The following is a 22,500-nucleotide window of genomic DNA, read 5'->3' on the forward strand; positions in this document are numbered from 1 at the left end:
CGAACAGTGGGTCATTAAGTATCCATCTTCGGTCGTTCGGATCTCAGTGAAGAAGTTAGAAGTTGAGGAAGAAAGAGATTCGACGAGCTGCGAAAATTCGAAAAGGAATAGCGTAAACCGCAAACCCTTTACCTCGAGGCGATTGATTTAACGACGAAAAGAAAAGCGTATAAAGATACATCGAATGTCGCTCCTGAAAAATTTCAGTTTCTACCTGAAGGAGAAAAAGAAGAAACTAAGGAAAATGAACATTTGCTCGCGTCGTATCGTCGACATTGGATATACATAAATTCACGGAAAAACTCGTAAAGACAAAGGCACGACTCGTTCGCCTAAAATCGATTAATGACTCCGAGATACGGAGGTTGAGCTTCTTCTTTTTATTTATTTATTCTTTTTTTTTCGTCGCGGTGTGAGAATATGCGACCCGCCGGTAATAATAACGCTTCGGCAAAGGCGAGGGTGGACGAGTGACCATACCAGGTCAATACTCGTACGTACATACACACAAATGTGTATATATATATATATATATATATATATATATATATATATATATATGTACACGCGCGCGCACGAGTCCGTCTCTGTGAATGTATCTGTTATTGCGATATAGATGTTAATAGGTTAGGGGGTCTTTAGAGAATGCGGGGTGAATCACGATTTCGATAAGGGTTTATATATTCGCTCGTTCATCTCTCTCTTTCTCTCTCTCTCTCTTCTCCCTTTTCCTTTCTGCCTATGCCTCTTTCTCTCTCTCTCTCTCTCTCTCTCTCTCTCTCTCTTCTGTCCTCGTACCGCGTTCATTCCGCACCGCGCCATACCGTTTCTCCCTTTTCTTCCGTCGTTCGCTCATTGAAAAGCGGCCTTCCGCATAGGGTTTCCAGCGTGCCGACTCGGCTACACGCTAAGTATGCATGTACGCGTACTTACGTACTTACGTACGAGCTTGAATAATGACGCGCGCTCGCTAAGTATTACGTATCTACGTATGCTCGTACTACTACGTATGTACATGAGCGCGAATGCGAGCGTGAGCGTACTTACTTTATAGCATCTACGTCGGAAACACGTGTACCGCTCGTTAAAACACACCAAGCTCCACTCCGCGTACATATACGTCACCGGTATTTTCAACGATAGAGAACTTTTGCTATTTCGAAAAAAAAAAAAAAAAGGAAAAGAAGAAAAAAGATGGCATACTTTTTATCTTTGTTTTTCTTGTTCTTAAGAATTGTCATCGACCAATAGAAAAATATGTTTTCGTCAACCATCTTTTATCTCATCTTCTTTTTTCACCGATTTTATTTCATTATATGCTATATAATACAGTTTAAAATTATTATGTCGATACGTAGTTTTTATCGTTCGATATATCGTTAAATTTTACGTGAACGTATTTCTGTACGGTAAAGAAAAGAGCTCCTTGTTATCGATACGTCACTAAAAATATTGCATTTGTGTGTTTTAAAGGATAAAGAGAGAGAGAGAAAAAAAAAAGAAATCGGTTAACGTACGGGTCGAAATCTTTCTTCTCGTTCGTTCGGAGTTTCGCGACGAAAGTGAGCGTACTCCATTCTTATAAAGTTTAAAACTAGACTCGTGCTGGATTCGCTTTCTCCCCTTTTGTTCCGTCCTCCTTTTCTCTCTTCCTCTCCATCCCTCTCTCTCTCTCTCTCTCTCTCATCTCGTTCTGCGCAATCAAAGGTATAATCCGCACAATTGCCGGCAAAGTTTCAAACTCGCTCTTTCGCTCGTTACGACTGAAAAGTACACGCAAGCGATTATGACGCATAGAGCAACGATCAGCACGAAACAATAACAAAATTAAAGCGGATAAACTGAAATGTTTTTGACCTTTGAGTTTATACTACTGAATTAATACGAAGCGTATATATACGTCTACTAAGAAAAGAAAAGGAGAACGAAAACGCAAAGTCAATTCATTTGCAATCAACGACAAAACGTTGTAAATGATAATCGTGATAACTCTTTTCGAGTTAGTCCCTCGGACTAACATTGTCTATGGAGGAGAGAATAGGGAAGAACGGTATCGTTCGATTCTCCGTAGTTTTCTAAACACCGCGTAGATCTAAGGGCGTGCGCGCGCGCGCGCGCACGCGTGGGTTTCATCGGTGTATCAGAGCGTGTACGGTATGTAAGTCGCGTAGGTGTAAACCCCGGTAGTGGTAGGTGTGCGAGACCGTAGGGCGATCTCCACCTCCGGCAAAGCGCGACTGCATATACTTGTATGTAGACATATACATATGTAAGTATGTATGTATACATACGTAGGTAGGTAGGTAGATAGGTAAAACGAGCGTTGATGGTGGTGGTGGTGGTGAATGGTGGTGTTGCCCGTTCGCCTAACTCACGAATACGAGGGGCTAACATCTAGGCGAAGTACATAGGTAGGAGGGACTAGGTACTATCTAGTATCTAGTAATACCGGGTACTAGGTACGTACGCGCCGCGGACGCCAAATAGCGGTTCGCATATTCAGAGATAGCGACGTCGCTCGCTCGGCGCGCGATCGCCCCTGATTTAGGTTTCTCTCTCTCTCTCTCTCTCTCTCTCTCTCCCTCTCTCTCTCTCTCTCTCTCTCTCTACCTCTGCCTTTGCTTCTACCTCTATCTCTATCTCTACCTCTACCTCTACCTCTACCTCTATCTCTACCTCGTCCTATCCACTCTACCTATACCACCCCTCGTTCCATCGCTCGTTGCTGCTCCATCTTCCCGCTTCTCCACCCTTCTATCCTCTGAAGCACGGACGCGCGCGCGTCCATACTCCTTTTATGTATACGTGAACACACGTATACGTGGGAAATGACGTACACTTAGACGAGACTAACACGCTTTGCCTGCTTCGATGGTCGCATCTTCGTCGTCGTCGTCGTCGTCGTCGTCGTCGTCGTCGCCTACGGATAACGTCTTCAATACGGGCGAGTAAAGACGACAACGACGACGACATCGAAACTTTCCAAAAATCGCTGTCTCACTCGGTACTGTACTCCGAAGCACAGCCAGCCAATCCGGGTCGCTTCTTAAATTGTTCCAACGAACGATCCGGACATGCTCTTGCACCCATGATCGGCTCCACGTACGCGCTTTTATTTCCTTCCTTATCGCATCTAAAACATACGAGACGAAGCGAGAGTAAAGAAAAAAAAAATAAGGAAAAATAAGATAAAAGAACGGCAAATGGACAGTAACGAGAAATAGATAGCGATTCTCGAGGAAACTAAATCTTACCACCTCGGCGATCCCTTCTTTGGATGATTTAGTTAAAACATCTACACGAAGTCGCGAAAGGTCAAGGAGACTCTCCGTGACAAACTACGAACTACGAACGACGCGTTGCTTAGAAATGAAAATCAAAAATGAAGATAAGACACTGTGGATCGAAAATACAACGTATTTGATTAGATTATTAGCAAAGACCAACAAAAACAAAAAGAAGAAAGTTGCGAGTTTGTTTTTTACACGTCATGTTATAGGAATAGAAATGATGTGGCGAAAAGTATGTTTCCATGAGAAAACACAATATAAGGAAATGTGTAAAAGTTATTCGCTATATTAGAAAAATATATAAATGTTGGATTGATTGGTGCGTCGTAAAATAGTTTCGAAGATCATAAGGTTTGAACTTGAAAGAATAAAATAAGGAACGTTTTGGGAAACATTTGTATGATTAAAATAGAGGAAAGAACGAAGAGTCGATGAATGAGAGACACTGAGCGCAGCTGCCGCGCGACGCGGCGGTATCTCTCCGCGTAGTCTGCTACCTCACACCCTCGTCTTGCGCGACCCAGCAGCAGCAGCAGCAGCAGCAGCAGCAGCAGCAGCAGCAGCAGCAGCAGCAGCAGCAGCAGCAGCAGCAGCAGCAGCAGCAGCAGCAGCAGCAGCAGCAGCAGCAGCGGCAGCGGCAGCAGCAGCAGCAGCAGCAGCAGCAGCAGCAGCGGCAGCGGCAGCGGCAGCACGTGGGTGCTGGTCGAAGGGGTCGCGCGCGTGGAATGAGGGTGACGCAAGGAGGAGTTGGAGGCGAAGGCGGAGGTGGGAGCGGAGATTCGAGGAAGAGGCAGCGACGGTGGCGGAGGCGGCCGACCGATCGCGAACGCGAGGGACTCCGAAGGGCTCCGTAAGGACTCGAAAGGGCTCGGAAAAGCTTTGCCATTGCCACCCACTGACCAATGCTTTCCAACCTAAACGAACATCCCCTTTCTAGTCTCTCTCTTTTTACTCTCGGGCTTACGTCGAAAAATGAAAAATCTCCTTCTTGGAAAAAATTTCCCTCTCCGTGACGTTTTGTCACGTCTAACTTTTCGCTATCGCGTCGTGACGCGACGTTAAAAATTCTTTTTAATTTTTTAATCGTTGAACATGCAGAAATTACCGTTTGGTAAGCTTGGTATTATTCTTTTATCACGTAGGTTTGTCATCTGTAAGAACGAACGAACAAAGATTTTGAATTGATTTCGTGAGTTTACGATACACACAACAAGTTTATATTACTATCCAACTTTTTTCTCCGTCTGGTCTAAACATTCTTTCAGCGCGCAAGCGGCGCTATATATTCCAAGCGCATAGATCATAATACAATAGCGTAGGTCAGGAAACAGGGAAGATACGCAGGCCGCTTGCCATGTGCTCGACGACGCATTTCGCTTCGAGTTACTCACCCCTCCCGCCTTCGATGATCGCCCTCGCTCACTCTGTGTGCCCCATATTTACTCTTTGGTATTGTTATTATTACTTCTGTCGTTTTCACTAAACAGTCCCCTACTTACCGACGATGCAGCATCGTTTCTTTCTCTATTGCTTTTACGTCGGCAAAGTCGTCCCTTCTACGTTACCGACCACCGATTATTTCTAATACCATATAAAATATCCGTTACCTATCGTAATCTACCTTATCCACTGATAATATGGGCTCGTTAATACGAATGAAATATTATTAACTAAATAGACTAATTTAAAACCATTGTCATATATGACCTCCATTATGCAATAATGGTTATCCTAGATGATAATTATTCTAGATGGCGTCACTTAATGATCATCTCTTATCGCGCGCTTTTTGATTTATACGAATCCTTTGTATATTTTTCTCTTCAAATCTTGAATGATAATAATCGAAAGATCTTGAAGAGGCACACGTCTTAGAATCTTATAATAATAATAATAATAAAAAATTCTTCATTAATTTATTATTTCTCAGCCAGCAATCCTACGCTCCCCATCGTGGTTAATCAATTTTCGCAGCGGTAATAGTTTCGAGTGTGCAACGTTCTTGACGAGTCTCCTATTAGGACAAGGATATAATGCATTTGTAGTTTTTGGCTATGCATCCCGCGAACAAGTTCAATACAATAGGACCAAAATCTCCTGCCCTTATTTACCGGAAGATTTGAAAGAATTAAAACTGTCGAAAGAAGAAGATGTTAATTTAATATATAATTTGAAACCTCCTGCGGATTTTAGAAGCAAATTTTTATTGAAACTGGATGCCAGAGAAAAGCTTAAATTGGAAACTGAAGTTCAAGAGGAAGAAGAAAAGCAAGCTAGAATTATAATTGTATGTATTTTTTTTTCTTTTCTTTTTTTTTTTTTTTTTTTTTTTTTTCGATAGAAAAAATGCGTAATAACAGTTCTATATTTAGCATGATGTTTAGGAATTGGAAAAACCACCACCAGATAAATATTATGGACATAGAGTTCATGCATGGGTCGTCGTCTTACCTGCTCTTAATAATATGAAAGAAAGACAAGTTACAAATCCATTCTTTATCGAGCCCTCCTCCGGAGAAATGTATGATCTGCTCGATCCTCAAACTAATCTTTTATACCTAGGTGTAGAAAGTATCTGGAATGATGAAAATTATTGGATAAATATGCAGCAGGATTTGACGATTGGTTGTGACAAAATAAATTGGAATTTAACTCTAACGGAGCTATGGGAGCATCTACTTCCTGGCGAATCATGGATTATGCGTGACGTTGAGGATGATCTAAACGAAGAATTAAATATTGAGATAGAGCGGGAGAAACACTTAGATATGCCCTCCTCTTATGTAAATGAAATATACATAAATAGTTTAGGTAATTATATCGATTGACCCTATAATATTTTTATGATTTTATATGCGATTTGTTTCATTACTTTCTTATGGAAATTTGTATCCTTCTTTTTTCTCCCCAACAACACAATATAATACAAAGTTGCTCCGTTTATAGATTTTGAGAGGCGATATCCTCGAGGTCATAAGACATTATTTTACAAGAAAGTTAAAGTAGATTTGTATGCTCCTTATACGCAATCAGATGGAATAATAGAAAAACTAACAATATATGATGATTATGAGTATACAACTCCGATTGAAATTTATGAAAAATATGCTAATAGGAACGATAATTTAGTAAAATCACGAAGAAACTTGAATACCAATTATATTATCGATTACTATGAAAGGGGTCGCTCTGATGCATGTAAAGGTAATTGATACCTAAATAGATTTTCTTTCAACTCCATAATATTTTCTAATTAATAGAGAATTTTTAGAACATCGCTATTATAATCACGACAATAGTTCATTCGTATTTAGCGAAAGAGTATTATGTTTCTATGACATGGTTCGTCTTGATGGATTATCAGAAATCCATATGTATCCTTTCCGTTTAACACAATATTATGTTAATCGTGAAGATCTCCTGTACTACAGGTAAGGCCACATTCTATCTTGGTAAACAATGATTCTAACATTTGAAAATATAATAGTCAATATTTTGTGGTACTCAGGAACGCCGAGTTTTCGCCGTATAAAGATGAATCTACAATAGAAGGAATACATTATCGTTATATTCAAGTAAGTTTTTATGTCTGATAATGGATAATAATATGTTCTTGAAAAATGATCTACTTAAACATTTATTTGTTTAGACGATAACTGAAAAATATCATAGAAATGAAGTACTACCGGCATCTAGAGATATTGCTGTACGTGAATTTGTTTTAACGGAAAAAGAGATACATCTGAAATTTCATTATGAAGATGAAAGAATCACAAGAGCTATACGGGTATATAAGAAGCCAGAAACAGGAGAACATCTTAATATTCATACCGCTATCATTCAAGAGTACAACGTAATTATTATCTTTAACGTTAACGTTAACGTTAACGATCGCTCCCCAAATCATATTCTTTTCAATAATCGCTAATAAAATTGGTACTATTCATTTTTTTGTTGTGCAGTCGGATATTATGTCACCGCCTGAAAAAAGCTTACATCTATTTTATGAAATAGAAAAATTATTAAAGGAGGAAGACCAATGTGTATCTAATATCAGAGATGCCGAAAGTGAAATTTCTTTATTTATAAAAAGACGAACGAGCGAATATTTAAGTCCAAATTTAATGATTTCTTCGTTCGACAGAAATAGAATTGATACGAGAAAATCCATAAAGGTATTCCCATCAATATGTCTCATATATTATTGGTATATAAAAAATACTCATCTAAATTTTATGCAGGCTACAACAACGGTATCTTCTTCGCAAGACATTGCAAAACCTCCTGATCACTTGGCTCCATACTTGGCACGAATAGGAAATCCAAAGCAGATAAGTAAAGCTCAAGCATATCTATTACGAGAAGATTGTTTAAATGATTTTAAGCAATCAGAGGTGGATAAAGGGAATCTTATTTTACGCGAATCTGAAAAGCTTACACAGAAACTGAATGAATTGCAAATGTTACTAACACAGGTATTAACATCGCATGATCAAAGGTTATATTAATCCGTAAATATGTTTATATGTAATACAATTGTAATATTTCGTATTTAGAATGAAGATTTAACGCGGGAGGAAGAAGAAGAGTTTATAGCAAAAAGCAATGACATAACCTTTAATCTGCAGTTGTTGGATATAAAGTTAGAACGTCATAAGAATTTAGTTCCTATACGATATAAAATGCTAGTAGAGCTTTTACAGGAAGACGAACGCCTTTCCAGTCTCTACAAGTAACAGTAATTATATTAACAGTAAGTTAAAAACAATAAGGAACTTTTATATTTATATAGATAAATGTTACTTTGTCTTTTCGTGTGCGTGCGTGCGTGCGTGCGTCGTGCGTGCGTGGATGCGTGCGCACGTGGCTGCTCCGGCATGCGTGCGTATGTGTCACTTGTCGCATTATTTCAAAGTGAAGACTATTGGAAAGACCAAGAACCCATTTGCCCGATGCATCGACCTAAAACAATTAGATCCATTTCAATAAAATTAATAATTAATAAAAAACGATTATTTGAATAAGTAAAGAAAAAATATTCCTATAGTCTGATATCACCTTCATCATCAAACGTTGCCAAAGTAAATTTGCTAAGTTTATTCGTGAAACTACCAGTACTGTAGGTAGTAGTTGCAGAATGATCCAATTGACGTTCGCTATTTGTACCATCATTGTGAGAACTGTGATTGCGATTTTCCTCGGCAAAACCAGAAATTAAAGTGTCCATCATTATTGCCTGATACATATGTATTATCTTTAATATTTATTATTTCCTTATTATTATTATTATTATTATTATTATTATTATTATTATTATTGTTATTATTATTATTATTATTATTAGTGTTGTTATCTTATAAAACACACTTGTCTCGAGAATACTTGTAGAATTTTATAAACGCGTGCACCATTTTCTCTAACAGGAAATTGTAGAAACAAACAGGGCAGACAATCGGGGTTTCTTTCATCAGAAGGTTTTGCCATTTCCCAACTTAATTCCGAGTATTTCAATCCTAATAGAAGACTCTGTTAAAGAAAAACTAAATCGTTATGGATATAACAAGAAACGAATGAAAGATGTAAATTTGTTGACTTACACATTGCATATCATCAACGATGTATACTCCCGAGGTATTAATAGCAATCAAAACTTGTAGGTCACGATTCGTAATCCATGATGCTAGTCCTCTCACAGGACGTTCAATTTGTCCTTGAAAGAAGGCAGCACCATAACAAGGTAGACCCCAACAAAATTCAAGATACTTCCTAATAAGTTTTCTTGGATTTGTATTCGCCCCAGTATGATTAGGTATTCGTTTATATTGTTCCAAAAGGCGTGCTTCTGGTGCTCCTTTACCTCCCACCAAACCTAATCCAAGTCCTAATCCTAATAAAAGACTCGGTGATGTGTAATGATGTGGTAAAAATTTTCCTCGGTGCCTTCTAAAAAATGCCAATGTGTGTGTTTGTGAGTTATACGGGCCTATTTCAATACGTGCTTGTAATGCTCCTAAGCTTGCATATCGTGCTTGCCCTTCGCATGGATATCTACCTATGACAACGACATACATTTTTGAACTAAGGAAGAATAATATATATATATATATATATATATATATATATATATATATATATATATATATATATATTTGCGCGTATCTCTCTTAGAATTATTAATTTATATCTTATACCTTGTTATCAAAGCTTATTACCTTGTAAAACATTATGCCTTGCTTCTGCATACAACAGTTCAAGTACTTTAGCCTCCTTTATTTGCTCTTCGTCGTATCTAGAAAGAAACACATTCCTACGAAAATATAATAAAGGTTCCTCGTCGGTTCCATCTCTTTGCGAACCATATTTTTTAACTAAACGGTTCCATTTGGCGGCTAATTCTATTGGCTTGTGATTCGGTCTTAATTGAATCTCCAATTGAGATGAGCATAGCCATAAAGCAAATACTGGCTGTCCGATTAAAGGCGGAGCTCTTGCCAATCCTAATTCTCCTTCCGTTTGTACTATAGTTAAAATTTGTTGTGCGGTCGAGCTTTGCTCAACTTCCATTGTTACAAATATTCCGGTCATTAGGTATACTGCTATGCGCACAGTAGCTCTTCCAGTATTCATATACTGTGCTTGGCTCATCATCATTGCTTTGTTAATGACGATGATAATAATAACAACAACAACAACAACAACAGAAGAGAAATTTAGTAAAAATAGCTTGTCGAAAAAGTTGCTATAACAGATACTCACAAAGTGGAGCATGTCCGTCGTTTTTATAATCATTTGGATATCGTTGCACCAGTTGGCCCCTTCGAATCGAGCAATCCTCCTGTGTTTCCATATTTTTTTAAGGAAGCTCTTTTATCTTCTCACCAGAAACAATCTTCTCTCAAACGTTCGTTTGAAATCCTTACGTGCGCAAATAGAGTTTACAATTAGTCATTATGTGTTCGAACAAGTAGTGCATATTTTCCTTTGTTTGCAACATTATGTTTATATTTTTACGCTTATTCAAACTGACTGAATATTTGTGACGTTTATGTGACTTTTTCAAAACTATTACATTTCCTTACTGTCTCCTTCAATTATTATAATATCCATAAAATTATAATAATGGTAAAATGTTAAATTTATAGTTTATACCTTACAGAATAATTCTCATAATCAAGAAATTAATTGAGTTGTACACGATATATTAGATCGAATGCACAGATTTTTGCTGATATTTGTAAGACACTAAAAGAGTGTCTCAAAACAAGAATGCACTGCCATCTAAACCATAGGTCCGATTATTGATTATTCTGGTTCAAGAAGACATAATGTTTTAAACAATCATTTTTTCCTACAAAACATATTACGTACAGTTACGTTTCAAGATACATGTCAATTATACGTATAATTTATTCATATATTATGCCTTTTTTTTCTTTTCTTTTCTTTTCTTTTCTTTTCTTTTCTTCTCTCTTTTTTATCTTACGATTATGTACCATCGATTTTTATTACTACGATTTATCAAATATAAAAGTATATATTTAGAAAAAGAAAATTTATATCATTATACTACTATACTTTTATTAACATATTTGTAACTTTTTTTTATCAAAATAAAAATGGATATACATCGATAATAGTCGTATTACATAATCGTATATACAAGTATTGTACATGTACACATGTTAATTAGTTATTTATATTTACCGCTTAATTTTTCATTGTTTCATTCGCTCGTACGTATTCACCTTATGTAATATTTGTAATATTACACAACGTAGATTTGCGCTCAATAAATAATTATTTGTAAAGGATAACCCTGAAGATGAAACTGCATAGATTCAAGAGAAATCCTATAGAAATGTAAAATTAGTAAAAGTACTTTCTGCTTTTGTGAAAATATATCACACGGAATTTGGCGAGAAATAGAATTGAGTTATAAATAACTTAGACATTAATACGTAAGGTACTACTTAACGCTACCATAAATGTAAATAAAACAAATCTTCATATTAAATCAGTTATGTCAAAAGAAATAATGGAACTGGATGAAGATATTAAATGAAGGAAATATTTAATATGTGCATATGTGTCTTATATTAAATCAGCTACATTCATAGGCATTTCATCAATTTGTGTCGAATAATACTGTTCGATATCTCTCAAGATTCTGATATCATCAGTTTTGACAAAATTAATAGAAACACCTTTTCGGCCAAAACGACCTGATCGGCCTATTCTATGGATATATAATTCACGATTGTTAGGTAAATCGTAATTAATGACAAGCGACACTTGCTGGACGTCTATTCCTCTGGCCCAAACGTCAGTTGTGATTAGGACTCGACTATAAGATAAATAAAAAGGAATTATAATATCGAGTCAAGTGTAATCAAATGAGGAACAATTTTGATAAGAGTTACCTTTGTCCAGAACGAAATTCTTTCATAATATTATCTCTCTCTTTTTGTGGCATATCTCCGTGCATAGAACATACTGTAAAATTGGCTTCTCTCATTTTTTCCGTTAGCCAATCAACTTTACGCTTTGTATTACAAAATATTACTGCTTGAGTAATAGTTAAAGTATCGTATAAATCGCAGAGTGTATCAAATTTCCACTCTTCGCGTTCAACGGCAACAAAGAACTGTTTTATACCTTCTAAAGTCAATTCATCACTGTTGCAAATAAATATGGCCGATTTTAACTACATACATACAATACGGTATATTGAATATCGACGGAAATACTTACCGCTTTACAAGAATACGAATAGGATCTGTCATAAATTTACTTGTCATCTCAAGAATTTCATGCGGCAACGTAGCTGACACTAGGACAACTTGCGTTGCTGGTGGTAAATAACGATATACATCGTAAATTTGTTCTTTGAAACCTTTATTAAGCATTTCGTCGGATTCATCAAGTACTAACATTTTAATAGCCCTAGTACGAAGTACTCTTCTTTTTATCATATCTGAAAATATATATTATTGTTATTATTTTAAATGATACATAAATATGCGTTTTTAGAATTTTTAAATATACAATATAAAAATGTAGATATTTCGAGTTTATTAGTAGAGAAATTTTAATACATTGACTGCCATGTAAGCACTACTGAGATAAGTGACAATGCGTTAAACGATTAATGTCAATACGTCTATATTACCGAATACTCTGCCGGGTGTGCCTGATACTACGTGTTGCCCATAATCGAGCTTTCTTATATCTTCTCCAAGATTTGTACCTCCTATGCATGCGTGACATTGCACATTCATAAAGTCACCTAATGCAAGAATAACCTTTTGTATCTGAGTAGCAAGTTCTCGAGTTGGTGAAAGGACAAGTACTTGTGTTTCTCGTACTTCCGTATCCAAAGATTGTAATATAGCGATTGAAAAAGTTGCAGTTTTTCCTGTACCAGATTGTGCCTGTGCTATCACATCTCTGCCTTGCATTATAGGTCTTATAGATCTTTGTTGTATGGCCGATGGCTTTTCAAAACCTGCGATTGATAAACATTAATTAACTTATGCAATACATATACACACACATATATATATATATATACATATCAGGAAAATGGATACTTTCGTTCGGTTAATTAACTTTTATTCGTGGGTGTGTTGTCTAGGCGCTTAAAATTTACTATTTATAGAACGGAGAAAATTATACAACGTAGAATTACATCAATTGTTACAATATTATTAACGTCATAATCGAATCTTAACCTAAAAAATCGTGCATACAGGGATCTTGCCCCGGGGACGAGAATATCGGCGAGATTTGGTATTTGCGGCAATTCGAGTTCTTAACGCCATACGTAATAATAATGATAATTATATATATGTATATATATATACACACATATATGTACATAAAAATATTTTTCACGTATGTCTCTTCTACAAATACATGTATTTACTTCTAATAAAATCCAGAGACATGAAAGATTATCATCCAAAATTGAAAGCAGGTGATGATATGTGCAGCGAAAAGGTTAACTTGCACAAAACTTCAAAAAATAAAATAATACTTTACCATATGCATAAATCCCTCTTAGTAATTCCTCCCGTAGATTCATATTATCAAACGTAGGAATAACTTCAACATCTTCACTTGTTTCAAACTCCACATTTGATAAATCTTCTGCTTGAGCAACCCTACGCGACTTTACCTCAGCCATTTTGGTAGCGATACGAATACAAGCAACTTCTTTTTCTTTTACCATGTGTCTATCTACTACGACGCGTCTTAAAATTTATATTTCTATAGCCGGTATTTTAGTTCTAAAGAACTCTGACGATTCCACAACCTAGTTATTATCAATATGAGTGAAGCTTGAGAGTAGAGTTTTGAGAGATAATGGGCCAGCCAATGAGCGATCGCTATCGAACATATCGAACATATAAAGACCAATTAGAAGTGAGTACAGTTTACGAGAGTAGCGCTGCGATCGTTCGGCCGCGGTGAAACAAACGAAGGAATAGATTTTTTTTTTTTTATACTTTACTTTCTTTATTTAAAACGTTATTAAACGAATATTGTATCGTTATTGTTAAATTAATATTAATTATGTTGAAATTTCGTTAATTAAAATTATCTGCCCGAATTACTGTTTACATTCTCGTCGCATAGAACGTTACATCAAATAAAGTAGAGAGAGAGAGAGAGAGAGAGAGAGAGAGAGAGAGAGAGCATTCAATTCGCAGTGACACTATAGCCATCTATCAATATTATAAAAAATACTTCTAAAACTTAAAGCATTTAAATCTCATGAGAGTTTGGCAAAACGCAAAGTTTGAGTGTCAGATAATGCTGACGAAAGTAAAAGTTACTTTAGTATATTATAGCAATGACTGAAAAATTACGGAGATATGAAAAAATCGATTTTCTAGGAGAAGGACAGGTCAGAAACGTTAATTATTTTATATCTCTCGCATAATATTATACATTAAATGTTATATATTAACTACATTTTCAGTTTGCCACTGTTTACAAAGCAAAGGATGTAAAAACAGGAAAAATTGTTGCCGTTAAAAAGGTCTAAAAGGAAATATTTTATATTATTGTTGTTTTATGAAAAAAAGATAGAAAAAAAAAAAAAAAGAAAAAAGAAAGAAAAATTCAATATTTAAATGAACATATCATGTCTTAACCTCTTCAGATAAAAGTCGGTAGCCGTGCAGAAGCTAGAGACGGTATAAATAGAACTGCTTTGAGAGAAATTAAGCTTTTACAAGAATTGAAACATGATAACGTCATTGGATTATTAGGTAGATTATTTTTACATAGTTAAAATACGAAAAAAAAGAAAGGTATTTGAATAAATATATACTATTGTATCTGCTATTTTAGATGTCTTTGGCCATAAGTCCAATGTTTCATTGGTATTTGATTTTATGGATACGGACTTAGAAGTAATAATAAAAGATAGCAATATTGTCCTGACTGCTGGACATATAAAAGCATACATGATTCAAACTCTCCAAGGTTTAGATTATTTGCACTTTAATTGGATACTCCATAGAGATTTGAAACCAAATAATTTATTGGTTACCTCTGAAGGGGTATTGAAAATAGGCGATTTTGGATTAGCCAAATTTTTTGGTTCTCCGAATAGAATAAACACTCATCAGGTGGTAACTAGATGGTACAGAGCCCCTGAACTACTTTATGGTGCAAGACTTTATGGAACTGGTATAGATATGTGGGCAGTTGGTTGTATATTAGCGGAATTATTATTACGCGCACCCTTTTTACCTGGAGAATCAGATCTGGATCAACTTACTAGGATATTTCAGGTATTTTCTCTAAACGCATTGAAACGGATTTTATCATTTTATTATATAATAATACTTTTATTATTTTATATAAATAACGACAATATAAATTATTATACTTTACAGACGTTAGGTACACCAACTGAAGAAACATGGCCAGGCATGACGGAATTATCTGATTTTATTCAGTTTAAGCCATTCCCAGGAACGCCATTAAAACATATATTTACCGCTGCAGGCGATGATCTATTAGATTTAATAGCTAGTTTATTAAATGTTAATCCATTAGAGAGATGTACATGCGATCAAGCTTTGCAAATGCCATACTTTAGCAATAAACCATCTCCGACGCCAGGTTCTCGATTACCTCTTCCGACAACAATAAAACATCAACCCGAGGAAAAGACCAGTTTAAAGCGTAAATTACTGGAGACTATAGATGGTGCTCCTCTTGCTAAAAGACTGCAATTTTAATATAGGCCGAGCTAAAATGAGAAGATCATTTGTAAATTAATAATATACTTTTCTTAAATCTGTTTAAAAAGGATTGTCAAATAAATATAAAAATACTTTTTATGTTATAATTTTTCTTTTCTTTTTTATGAATAAGCCAATATACAACAATTAAATATTCTACTTCCTTTGTATCTCATGAATCAAAATATATATATATATATATATATATATATATATATATATATATATATATATATACACTCCCCGCATTATTAATACTTATATATATATATATATATATATATATATATATAAAATTATGTTTATAAAGAAACTTGATTAAGTTTAATAGGCTGTATATTTCTATCATTGAATTTTTTAACAAAGCTGACTTCTTACATTATTAATTCAAATGTTATACAAAAGATTATGTAACTTAAATTGAAACAACGAATGTTCCTTGTATGAACAATTTTTGTGCTACTAAAAAATGTTATTAACGATTATTTCTGATATATAGAAGTTTAAGGCAAGTCTGTTCTGTTCGTTTGATAATTATATTATTTGTAATCTAACGGGTTTTCTGTACATCGATTGCTTCTGAATATAATGGCTGAGGGGGAGCGGGGTATATTAAAATGCACTTTATGCAAACACTGTTTCAATTATACTTATGCTAATTATATTAGAAAGATGCTACACAATGTTATTAACTCATATTATTACACATATCTTTTCATGGTCCCAATGTATGAAATGGTATATTTATGATAGATAAGAATTAAATCTTATGATGAAATAAAAGTATATGAATTTACTGAATCTATTAAAACGGCTATGAGATGTAAATTGAATGTTACTTATATTCATATAGTCACACTGGTAGCTGAGATATGGTAATTATTAGAGTAAAAACAAATCTGTTATTATCTTCCAAAAATAGTGCCTATTAATATTTAATTGATAAACATGCTGACAATAATGACACAAAATTGTGTACGATATTTTGTTACATTATCATGCGTGTAGTTAAAATAAATATAAATCTTATATCTCTGTGTACATTACTCTATTACTTTTAATTAATATGCAAAGGATATAATGAAAATTTTTTGATTGTAGAACATTAGTGAAGAAAATAAGTATATTAAGTTTTGTAAAACGATAAGTATCTTAAACGAGAAGCCATATTCAAAGTGATTGATTGATATTTTTTTCTTTCTTTTTTTCTATTTTTCTTTTTTCTTTTTTTTTTTTCTTTTTTATGACTATTAACTATTACAAAAAATTTAACAATCTTGCCATTTTGTTTTGTTACAAATGATTAAATTACATATCAGTAAATCGAATCATTAATATTAGATTCAATTCAATGATCATTAGCATCAGCCTGATTTCACTTAAACAAATTTCATTTTAGAAACATATACATAAAGCATAATCAAGAAACTAATAACATTAGTTTTTCACATTGATTATAATTAATCACAATATTATTCTAATACTTTTCTAACATAAATAGACATGTCAATATATGAAACTATTATAAACGATCCACTTCTTTCTTTGTTCGTTTTATTTGTATTTCATATATACTCTATAGATTGAGAAGATCGCAATAAAAATTCAGCAGTCTCTTTAGTTTGTTGTTCCTTGTACTTCGAATTTTAATCTACACATATTCGAATATATAAAAGAGGATCTTGTACAATTTTCTTTTTGAGATACTCATTGAACTTACAAGAAACTGATAAGTAGCAATAAAGAATTTATACCGACTAATAGATAAATGGGACTGGTATGATATATACAAAGATTTCAATTAAATTGTGATTCAAATATGAGACACATTGTAAGTAGCATAAAAGCAGTGAGTTTATGTTCTCTGTTTACATAATGATTTGATTGTGGAACACACTTTTCATATATCAGCTATCTGTGTTTCTATGTTTCACAATAATATTAAAAGTAGAAATACATATTTTTTTTTAACGTTACTACTGCCTTTTACTTTACGTATACGCATATGTACATACTATATATACATACGCGCAGGTATACACGATAGGTACATACGTGTTTGTGTGTATGTGTTTTTGTTTAGTAGTTAGTCCAAGGCAAACGTTTCTTCACAGTATATAATAATATAGCTATATTATGTTCGTGCTTTCTTCAGATTGTTCTAACTATTACTTTCTTTTAAAAAACGTATGCTTAATATTTAATATATTATAATATTAGTTTGTTATAATATAATATAATATAATATAGTATAATATAATATAATATAATATATGATATAGTATATAGTATAATATAATATAATATATAATGTAATGTAATATAATGCAATGTAATGCAATACAACATAATATAACGTATGTATGTGCTTGTGTGTATTTGTGTGTATTTGTGTGTGTGTGTGTGTGTGTGTATATATATATATATATATATATATATATATGTATCTCTTTGAAATATTTACAGTGAATTTTATGATACAGTATTATTTTAATAGTTATTTGTATTAATGTTTTATAAAGGCAATTATGAATATCTATGAATAACTATTATATGCTTGTACAAGTAATAATGTTTAGAGTAAATATATTCTTTACATTGATTTTGTTTTATAGAAATAGCATATAATACAAGATAGCAGAAGATATTTCCCATGCTTCTACATACACTAGAAGTAATAAGAATAAATAATGTATGTTTCAAGGATGACGTTTTTAATTATGTAGATAGAAATTTACAATAATAGTATTCTTGATTCGATTGCAAACTTACCAGAGAGAAAACATTTAGAATATTGCATCATCAAAAATAAGTGTTCTATGTAAATAAAAAAGAAGCCAGACAATGCATTCGAAAATGTTGATTTAATAGCAATAATAACAGATAATAGATAAGTTAATGACTAATTTGTTCTTCATTACAAATATATAATTTTGCATACTTAATGAGCAAATAATCAAATATCGATCAATATTTTAAACTGTTTATATGATGTACATGTATCACAGTAAAATGAATTTTTTTTTTTTTTATAATGATTAGAATTATTACTACATAAGTTGTACAATTGCATATGATATAAAAAAAATGATTACTAGTCATCTGCAGTAATCTTCAAAGAAAGTAAATTTTCAGAAAGTTATAAATTATTTATCGTTAATTAAATGTCAAATAAATTTTTTAATTTTCTATCTTCCATAATTGTGAAGTGATAATTTCTCATTCTACTATAATTATTTAGTATATGTTATAAGAAATTAAAATTATTTTATATAATAATTCAAATCAATAATTTAATACTTTTGAAGTTGCAATTAACAAAATATTATATTTTACGTTATATTAATTGACGTTATTAAAAATATTTTTGCAAATCATAAATATAATCAATTGCAGTAAGAAGGTAGAAAATATAGATTAAGACTATTATGATACAGTGTGCCTCACTGAAATACTGATGTTATACAAAATTTTATATAACCGATCTTATATAATAATAATTGATTGTGAGCAAAGAAAAAATAAGAAGACAAAGAAAGAAGAAATAAAAAAAGTTATCACACAATTACTTTCGTTTTCAAAATAATAATAATAATAATAATAATAATAATAATAATAATAATAATAATAATAATAATAATAATAATAATATAATTAAAATAATAATAATAATATTAATAATAATAATAATAATAATAATAATAATAATAATAATAATAATAATAATAATAATAGACGCGTTCATTTATTGTTTCAGTTTTCATATTTATTATCTATTTTGTTCTTAGAAAATTATTATACTTTTATCAAAAAAATATAAAAAGATAAAATTATATAGAGCAACTTTCAATAAGGCAAACTGAGTGACTATGTTTTAATGTCACGATGGTACGTGAACGAAGAAATCATACTTACTGTGCAACACTGTGATTAACGTAAAGCTTCACAGAGTGATAGCATCCAATGTGTGCGAATTCCGAGATGCATTCTCCTTTGGCGACGTAGTAGCAGTATTAATTTGCTTAGTAACATTATTGGTAAATGGCATAGCGAACTTAAAATCTGCACCATTGGGTAATTTGCGCATGATTTTTCCAGATGTAATAAGTCGTCCAAAACCTTCTTGATGAGCAAATGCGTAGCCCGAGCGCAGAGATCGTCGCGTGCGTCTCGTAGATGGAGTACGCAAAATGTCCTGACTCTGACGAGAACGCAATTGCGCTAATCTTTGTTTCAATCTTACTCTATCAGAGAGTGTTGGCCGCACATCCATAAAGAAGAACCTCCATGAAAGAACTGGTATCACTAGTATTATACATGTTATAACTGTTGTGAACCAAAATGTTGCTTCTGACATAGCCTTGATCCAACAAATGAAAAGATATATATATATATATATATATATATACACACACACATACACGCACACACATATCAATTGCAGTTTATATTACTTTGCTATTCTTCAGTATGTATCAATTTAATAAAATAATAGTGAAATACGTACCATTGTAAGACTGCCGGCGTAACTACCTCCTATGACGAAGTTATAAAAGTAATCTAAAATAAAATACCATATCAACGAGCCCCACACCATAATATGATTAACAATTGTCCAGTATGATGTGTCAAGAGCGATTTGAACTGTTACAACTATAACTAATATTGTAGCTACAACACTGCCCAGCAGCATATGGTCTGAAAGTACATAGCCCTTTGGTGATACTCCATCCTTGTATGTTCCTTAAATGAATTTTATTTATATTAATACGTCTCTTTGGAAAGGATATTTCTAAATAAACATTTCATACTACTTTTAACACATGTTTATATGTTTATTAAAAAAAAAAAAAAAAAAAAAAAAAAAAAAAAAAAAACAAAGCTCGATAGAAATTATAAAAGAGAAGAAATTGATACTTACCATAGGGTACTAAAAATAATACGCAACTAGCAAAAAAACCATGTAGAGCACTCCAACAAAATTCTTTTTTATTAAAGAGAAGATTTTGAAGTCCAGGTGCATATAACTTTGGATACATTAGGCTATTTTTATCATTAACATCTTGATCAAATATGCCAACTGCCAAGACTGGTAGCGACGTATAAAATAGATTATAGACAGAAATGTACATTGGATCAAACACTGTCTGAAAATGAAATGGAAAAAATAAAAAATATACTCTCCCAGATATAAACATATAAGATATATCTATATGTACAATGCATACATTCTCTCACAGGCATGTACGTACATCAGACATATTTATAAAAGATCATACTCTCCGACTCTACTTTGGAACAATATTGCTCTAACAAAGGAATCTTAAGGAATCATATTCGCCTTATATTCATCATTCGTCATATTCAGTTAATGGCCAATAAAATAATTATAAAGCATACCTGTGCACTGAATCCACAGAAGAAGGCGAACCAGATATGGCAGAGAGTGAATGCAAAATTTTTATAAAAGAAGTATCTAAGGAACTTGCTCATTCTATAATACGACCACCTGCCGTGTACGAGTAATAATCTTTCTAAGAACCTAAATTGCCCTATAGAATAATCAGAGGCTAGTACAGCTTGCAGTCCTTCTTGTCCACTGATACCAACGCCAATATGAGCCGTCTTTATCATCGAAACGTCATTAGCTCCATCTCCGATCGCCAGAGTAACCGCATTTTTATTTTTCTTTATCAATTCAACGACCATTGCTTTTTGTAAAGGTGTTACACGACAACATATCACAGATTTACCTATAAACGAAGGACCTTAAATGAAGGGACGAAGGAAGGTAATTTGGCAAATATAAATTAACTTATTATTGAACTTACATTGGCTTGATACTTCCAGAAAAAGTTGATCAAGTTGCGGATGCAATGCGTGCACTAAGGAATGTCCATTGATAACCACTGCAAAACCCATAGCTTGCTCCATTTCATGCTCATCCTGCTCGTCTCTACTCGGATTATATTCCGTATCACTGCTGTATACAAAAAAATATTAGCTCGAAAGAAAAAAGTCTTATCCTATAAGCGCAAATAATTTGATAGTTGTGAAGAAATCATTGAATAATAGATAATTAAAAATTTTATAAAAGGATTTTGCTATTTTTTTAATCATTCACAATTTGATTCAGGATACTTTGAATAGATCGATCTCCAAGGAAAAAGAAGATAATGTACATTAAATTTTAACGATAAACATGGTGCACAATATTAGATTCTACAAGAAACAAGAATGTGACATAAGCGGCATAATTTGATATATTTTGTTATAATAATTATTTCTAGGATTAATGTTAAGCATACAGAAAGAGAAGGAGTGAGTATCAAGCATCATCGTTATCTTTTATAAATTTTACATTTTTGTTTCCAATGAAACACTCGAAATGAGACGTATATCGCACTTTGTAGGTACAACTAAAACCTAATCTAGCATACTATGACATCTGCAGTGTATAATACTATCTTCGACAAGCAGGTAATTGGCATATTGTTTCTTCCTTCATAATGATGATAATAATATTCAAACGGAGAAGATAATCTGATAACCTTTATAATTTATACAAGGATTTGGTTGGATGCTGTCGAATCACATGCAGATACATTTTAATATTTACTGTTTTAACGAAAGAAGAATATAAAGGATACCAGGATCAAAATGTATAAAATATGATACTATAGCACATACCATGATCTAAGCAAATTCGTAGCACAATTATAATTCTTGTTATACCTTTAGGATGCCTTCAGGTAAATGCCCAAGAATGTTTCATTCAAGGAGATAATAATATTCGGCGTATGTACGGAAGTAACAATTTGTAATATATTTTTCATAGGAAAAGATTTGACTCTTTTCGTTTTAATTCTTTGGCATAAACCAGACAAAGAAAGCATTACACAATACATGGTGACACACAATCAATGTATAGGTATGTCTTTTAATAAGAA

At 33.1% G+C, this 22,500-nt stretch overlaps 5 protein-coding genes across 22 annotated transcripts in view; 2 read left to right on the forward strand and 3 right to left on the reverse strand.

Annotated features, from left to right (window-relative positions):
* Positions 1–8,026, forward strand: part of LOC118442452 (dynein regulatory complex subunit 7-like) — a 73,257-nt gene extending 65,231 nt beyond the window's left edge. The window contains exons 3-11 of one of the 2 annotated variants that reach the window (XM_035868092.2): positions 5,221–5,577; positions 5,675–6,101; positions 6,237–6,494; positions 6,562–6,721; positions 6,799–6,865; positions 6,940–7,143; positions 7,253–7,465; positions 7,532–7,765; positions 7,847–8,026. In XM_035868092.2, the coding sequence (XP_035723985.2) occupies positions 5,221–5,577; positions 5,675–6,101; positions 6,237–6,494; positions 6,562–6,721; positions 6,799–6,865; positions 6,940–7,143; positions 7,253–7,465; positions 7,532–7,765; positions 7,847–8,026 (2,100 nt within the window). Of the gene's footprint in view, positions 1–5,220; positions 5,578–5,674; positions 6,102–6,236; positions 6,495–6,561; positions 6,722–6,798; positions 6,866–6,939; positions 7,144–7,252; positions 7,766–7,846 lie in introns of both variants that reach the window. The other variant, XM_085664002.1, reaches the window with a different exon arrangement.
* An 88-nt stretch (positions 8,027–8,114) lies between these two features.
* On the reverse strand, positions 8,115–11,086 carry Bili (FERM domain-containing protein 8 Bili). Of its 2 annotated transcripts, none has more exons than XM_085664003.1 (7): positions 10,995–11,086; positions 10,047–10,205; positions 9,503–9,943; positions 8,888–9,342; positions 8,658–8,816; positions 8,349–8,526; positions 8,115–8,252 (listed from the first exon to the last, which is right to left on the reverse strand). In XM_085664003.1, the coding sequence occupies exons 2-7, from the start codon at positions 10,135–10,137 to the stop codon at positions 8,212–8,214; spliced, it is 1,365 nt and encodes a 454-aa protein (XP_085520129.1). In that variant the 5' UTR covers positions 10,138–10,205; positions 10,995–11,086; the 3' UTR covers positions 8,115–8,211. The 2 variants fall into 2 exon arrangements, with proteins under 2 accessions (XP_085520129.1, XP_035724015.1); XM_035868122.2 differs by lacking the exon at positions 10,995–11,086 and adding an exon at positions 10,440–10,575.
* LOC118442466 (eukaryotic initiation factor 4A-III) lies at positions 10,996–13,603 on the reverse strand. The gene is made up of 5 exons (XM_035868129.2): positions 13,332–13,603; positions 12,460–12,795; positions 12,042–12,264; positions 11,711–11,965; positions 10,996–11,634 (listed from the first exon to the last, which is right to left on the reverse strand). The coding sequence occupies exons 1-5, from the start codon at positions 13,519–13,521 to the stop codon at positions 11,382–11,384; spliced, it is 1,257 nt and encodes a 418-aa protein (XP_035724022.1). The 5' UTR covers positions 13,522–13,603; the 3' UTR covers positions 10,996–11,381.
* Positions 13,604–13,998: 395 nt separating this feature from the next.
* Positions 13,999–15,547, forward strand: Cdk7 (Cyclin-dependent kinase 7). The gene is made up of 5 exons (XM_035868136.2): positions 13,999–14,199; positions 14,275–14,334; positions 14,458–14,566; positions 14,649–15,094; positions 15,200–15,547. Exons 1-5 carry the CDS (start codon positions 14,146–14,148, stop codon positions 15,545–15,547), a joined length of 1,017 nt encoding a protein of 338 aa, XP_035724029.1. The 5' UTR covers positions 13,999–14,145.
* Positions 15,417–22,500, reverse strand: part of ATP8B (ATPase phospholipid transporting 8B) — a 27,596-nt gene continuing 20,512 nt past the window's right edge. For 12 of the 16 annotated variants that reach the window (XM_085663756.1, XM_035868058.2, XM_085663758.1 and 9 more), the window contains 5 exons: positions 21,382–21,533; positions 20,951–21,303; positions 20,472–20,697; positions 20,058–20,293; positions 19,257–19,910 (listed from right to left, as the gene is read on the reverse strand). In XM_085663756.1, the coding sequence (XP_085519882.1) occupies positions 19,494–19,910; positions 20,058–20,293; positions 20,472–20,697; positions 20,951–21,303; positions 21,382–21,533 (1,384 nt within the window). In that variant the 3' untranslated portion in view covers positions 19,257–19,493. Of the gene's footprint in view, positions 15,559–15,847; positions 18,219–19,256; positions 19,911–20,057; positions 20,294–20,471; positions 20,698–20,950; positions 21,304–21,381; positions 21,534–22,500 lie in introns of those variants that run through there. The other 4 variants (XM_085663751.1, XM_085663749.1, XM_085663747.1 and 1 more) reach the window with 3 other exon arrangements.

This window comes from Vespa mandarinia, chromosome 24 (assembly GCF_050613455.1).
Source record: "Vespa mandarinia isolate Hongniang chromosome 24, ASM5061345v1, whole genome shotgun sequence".
Classification (NCBI taxonomy): domain Eukaryota; kingdom Metazoa; phylum Arthropoda; class Insecta; order Hymenoptera; family Vespidae; genus Vespa; species Vespa mandarinia.

Bases quoted from the DNA above. Each gene is read 5' to 3' on its own strand.
- Bili (XM_085664003.1), bottom strand. From the start codon at position 10,137: ATGGAAACACAGGAGGATTGCTCGATTCGAAGGGGCCAACTGGTGCAA. The intron at 9,343-9,502 runs GTAATAAGCTTT...TCGTTGTCATAG, and splicing joins AAGGCATAATGTTTTACAAG to GTAGATATCCATGCGAAGGG. The intron at 8,253-8,348 runs GTGATATCAGAC...TAATTGTTTTAG, and splicing joins GGCAACGTTTGATGATGAAG to GTCGATGCATCGGGCAAATG.
- LOC118442466 (XM_035868129.2), bottom strand. From the start codon at position 13,521: ATGGTAAAAGAAAAAGAAGTTGCTTGTATTCGTATCGCTACCAAAATG. The intron at 12,265-12,459 runs GTAATATAGACG...ATATATTTTCAG, and splicing joins CACACCCGGCAGAGTATTCG to ATATGATAAAAAGAAGAGTA. The intron at 11,635-11,710 runs GTAACTCTTATC...TTTATCTTATAG, and splicing joins GAATTTCGTTCTGGACAAAG to TCGAGTCCTAATCACAACTG.
- Cdk7 (XM_035868136.2), top strand. From the start codon at position 14,146: ATGACTGAAAAATTACGGAGATATGAAAAAATCGATTTTCTAGGAGAA. The intron at 14,335-14,457 runs GTCTAAAAGGAA...TAACCTCTTCAG, and splicing joins AAATTGTTGCCGTTAAAAAG to ATAAAAGTCGGTAGCCGTGC. The intron at 14,567-14,648 runs GTAGATTATTTT...CTGCTATTTTAG, and splicing joins TAACGTCATTGGATTATTAG to ATGTCTTTGGCCATAAGTCC.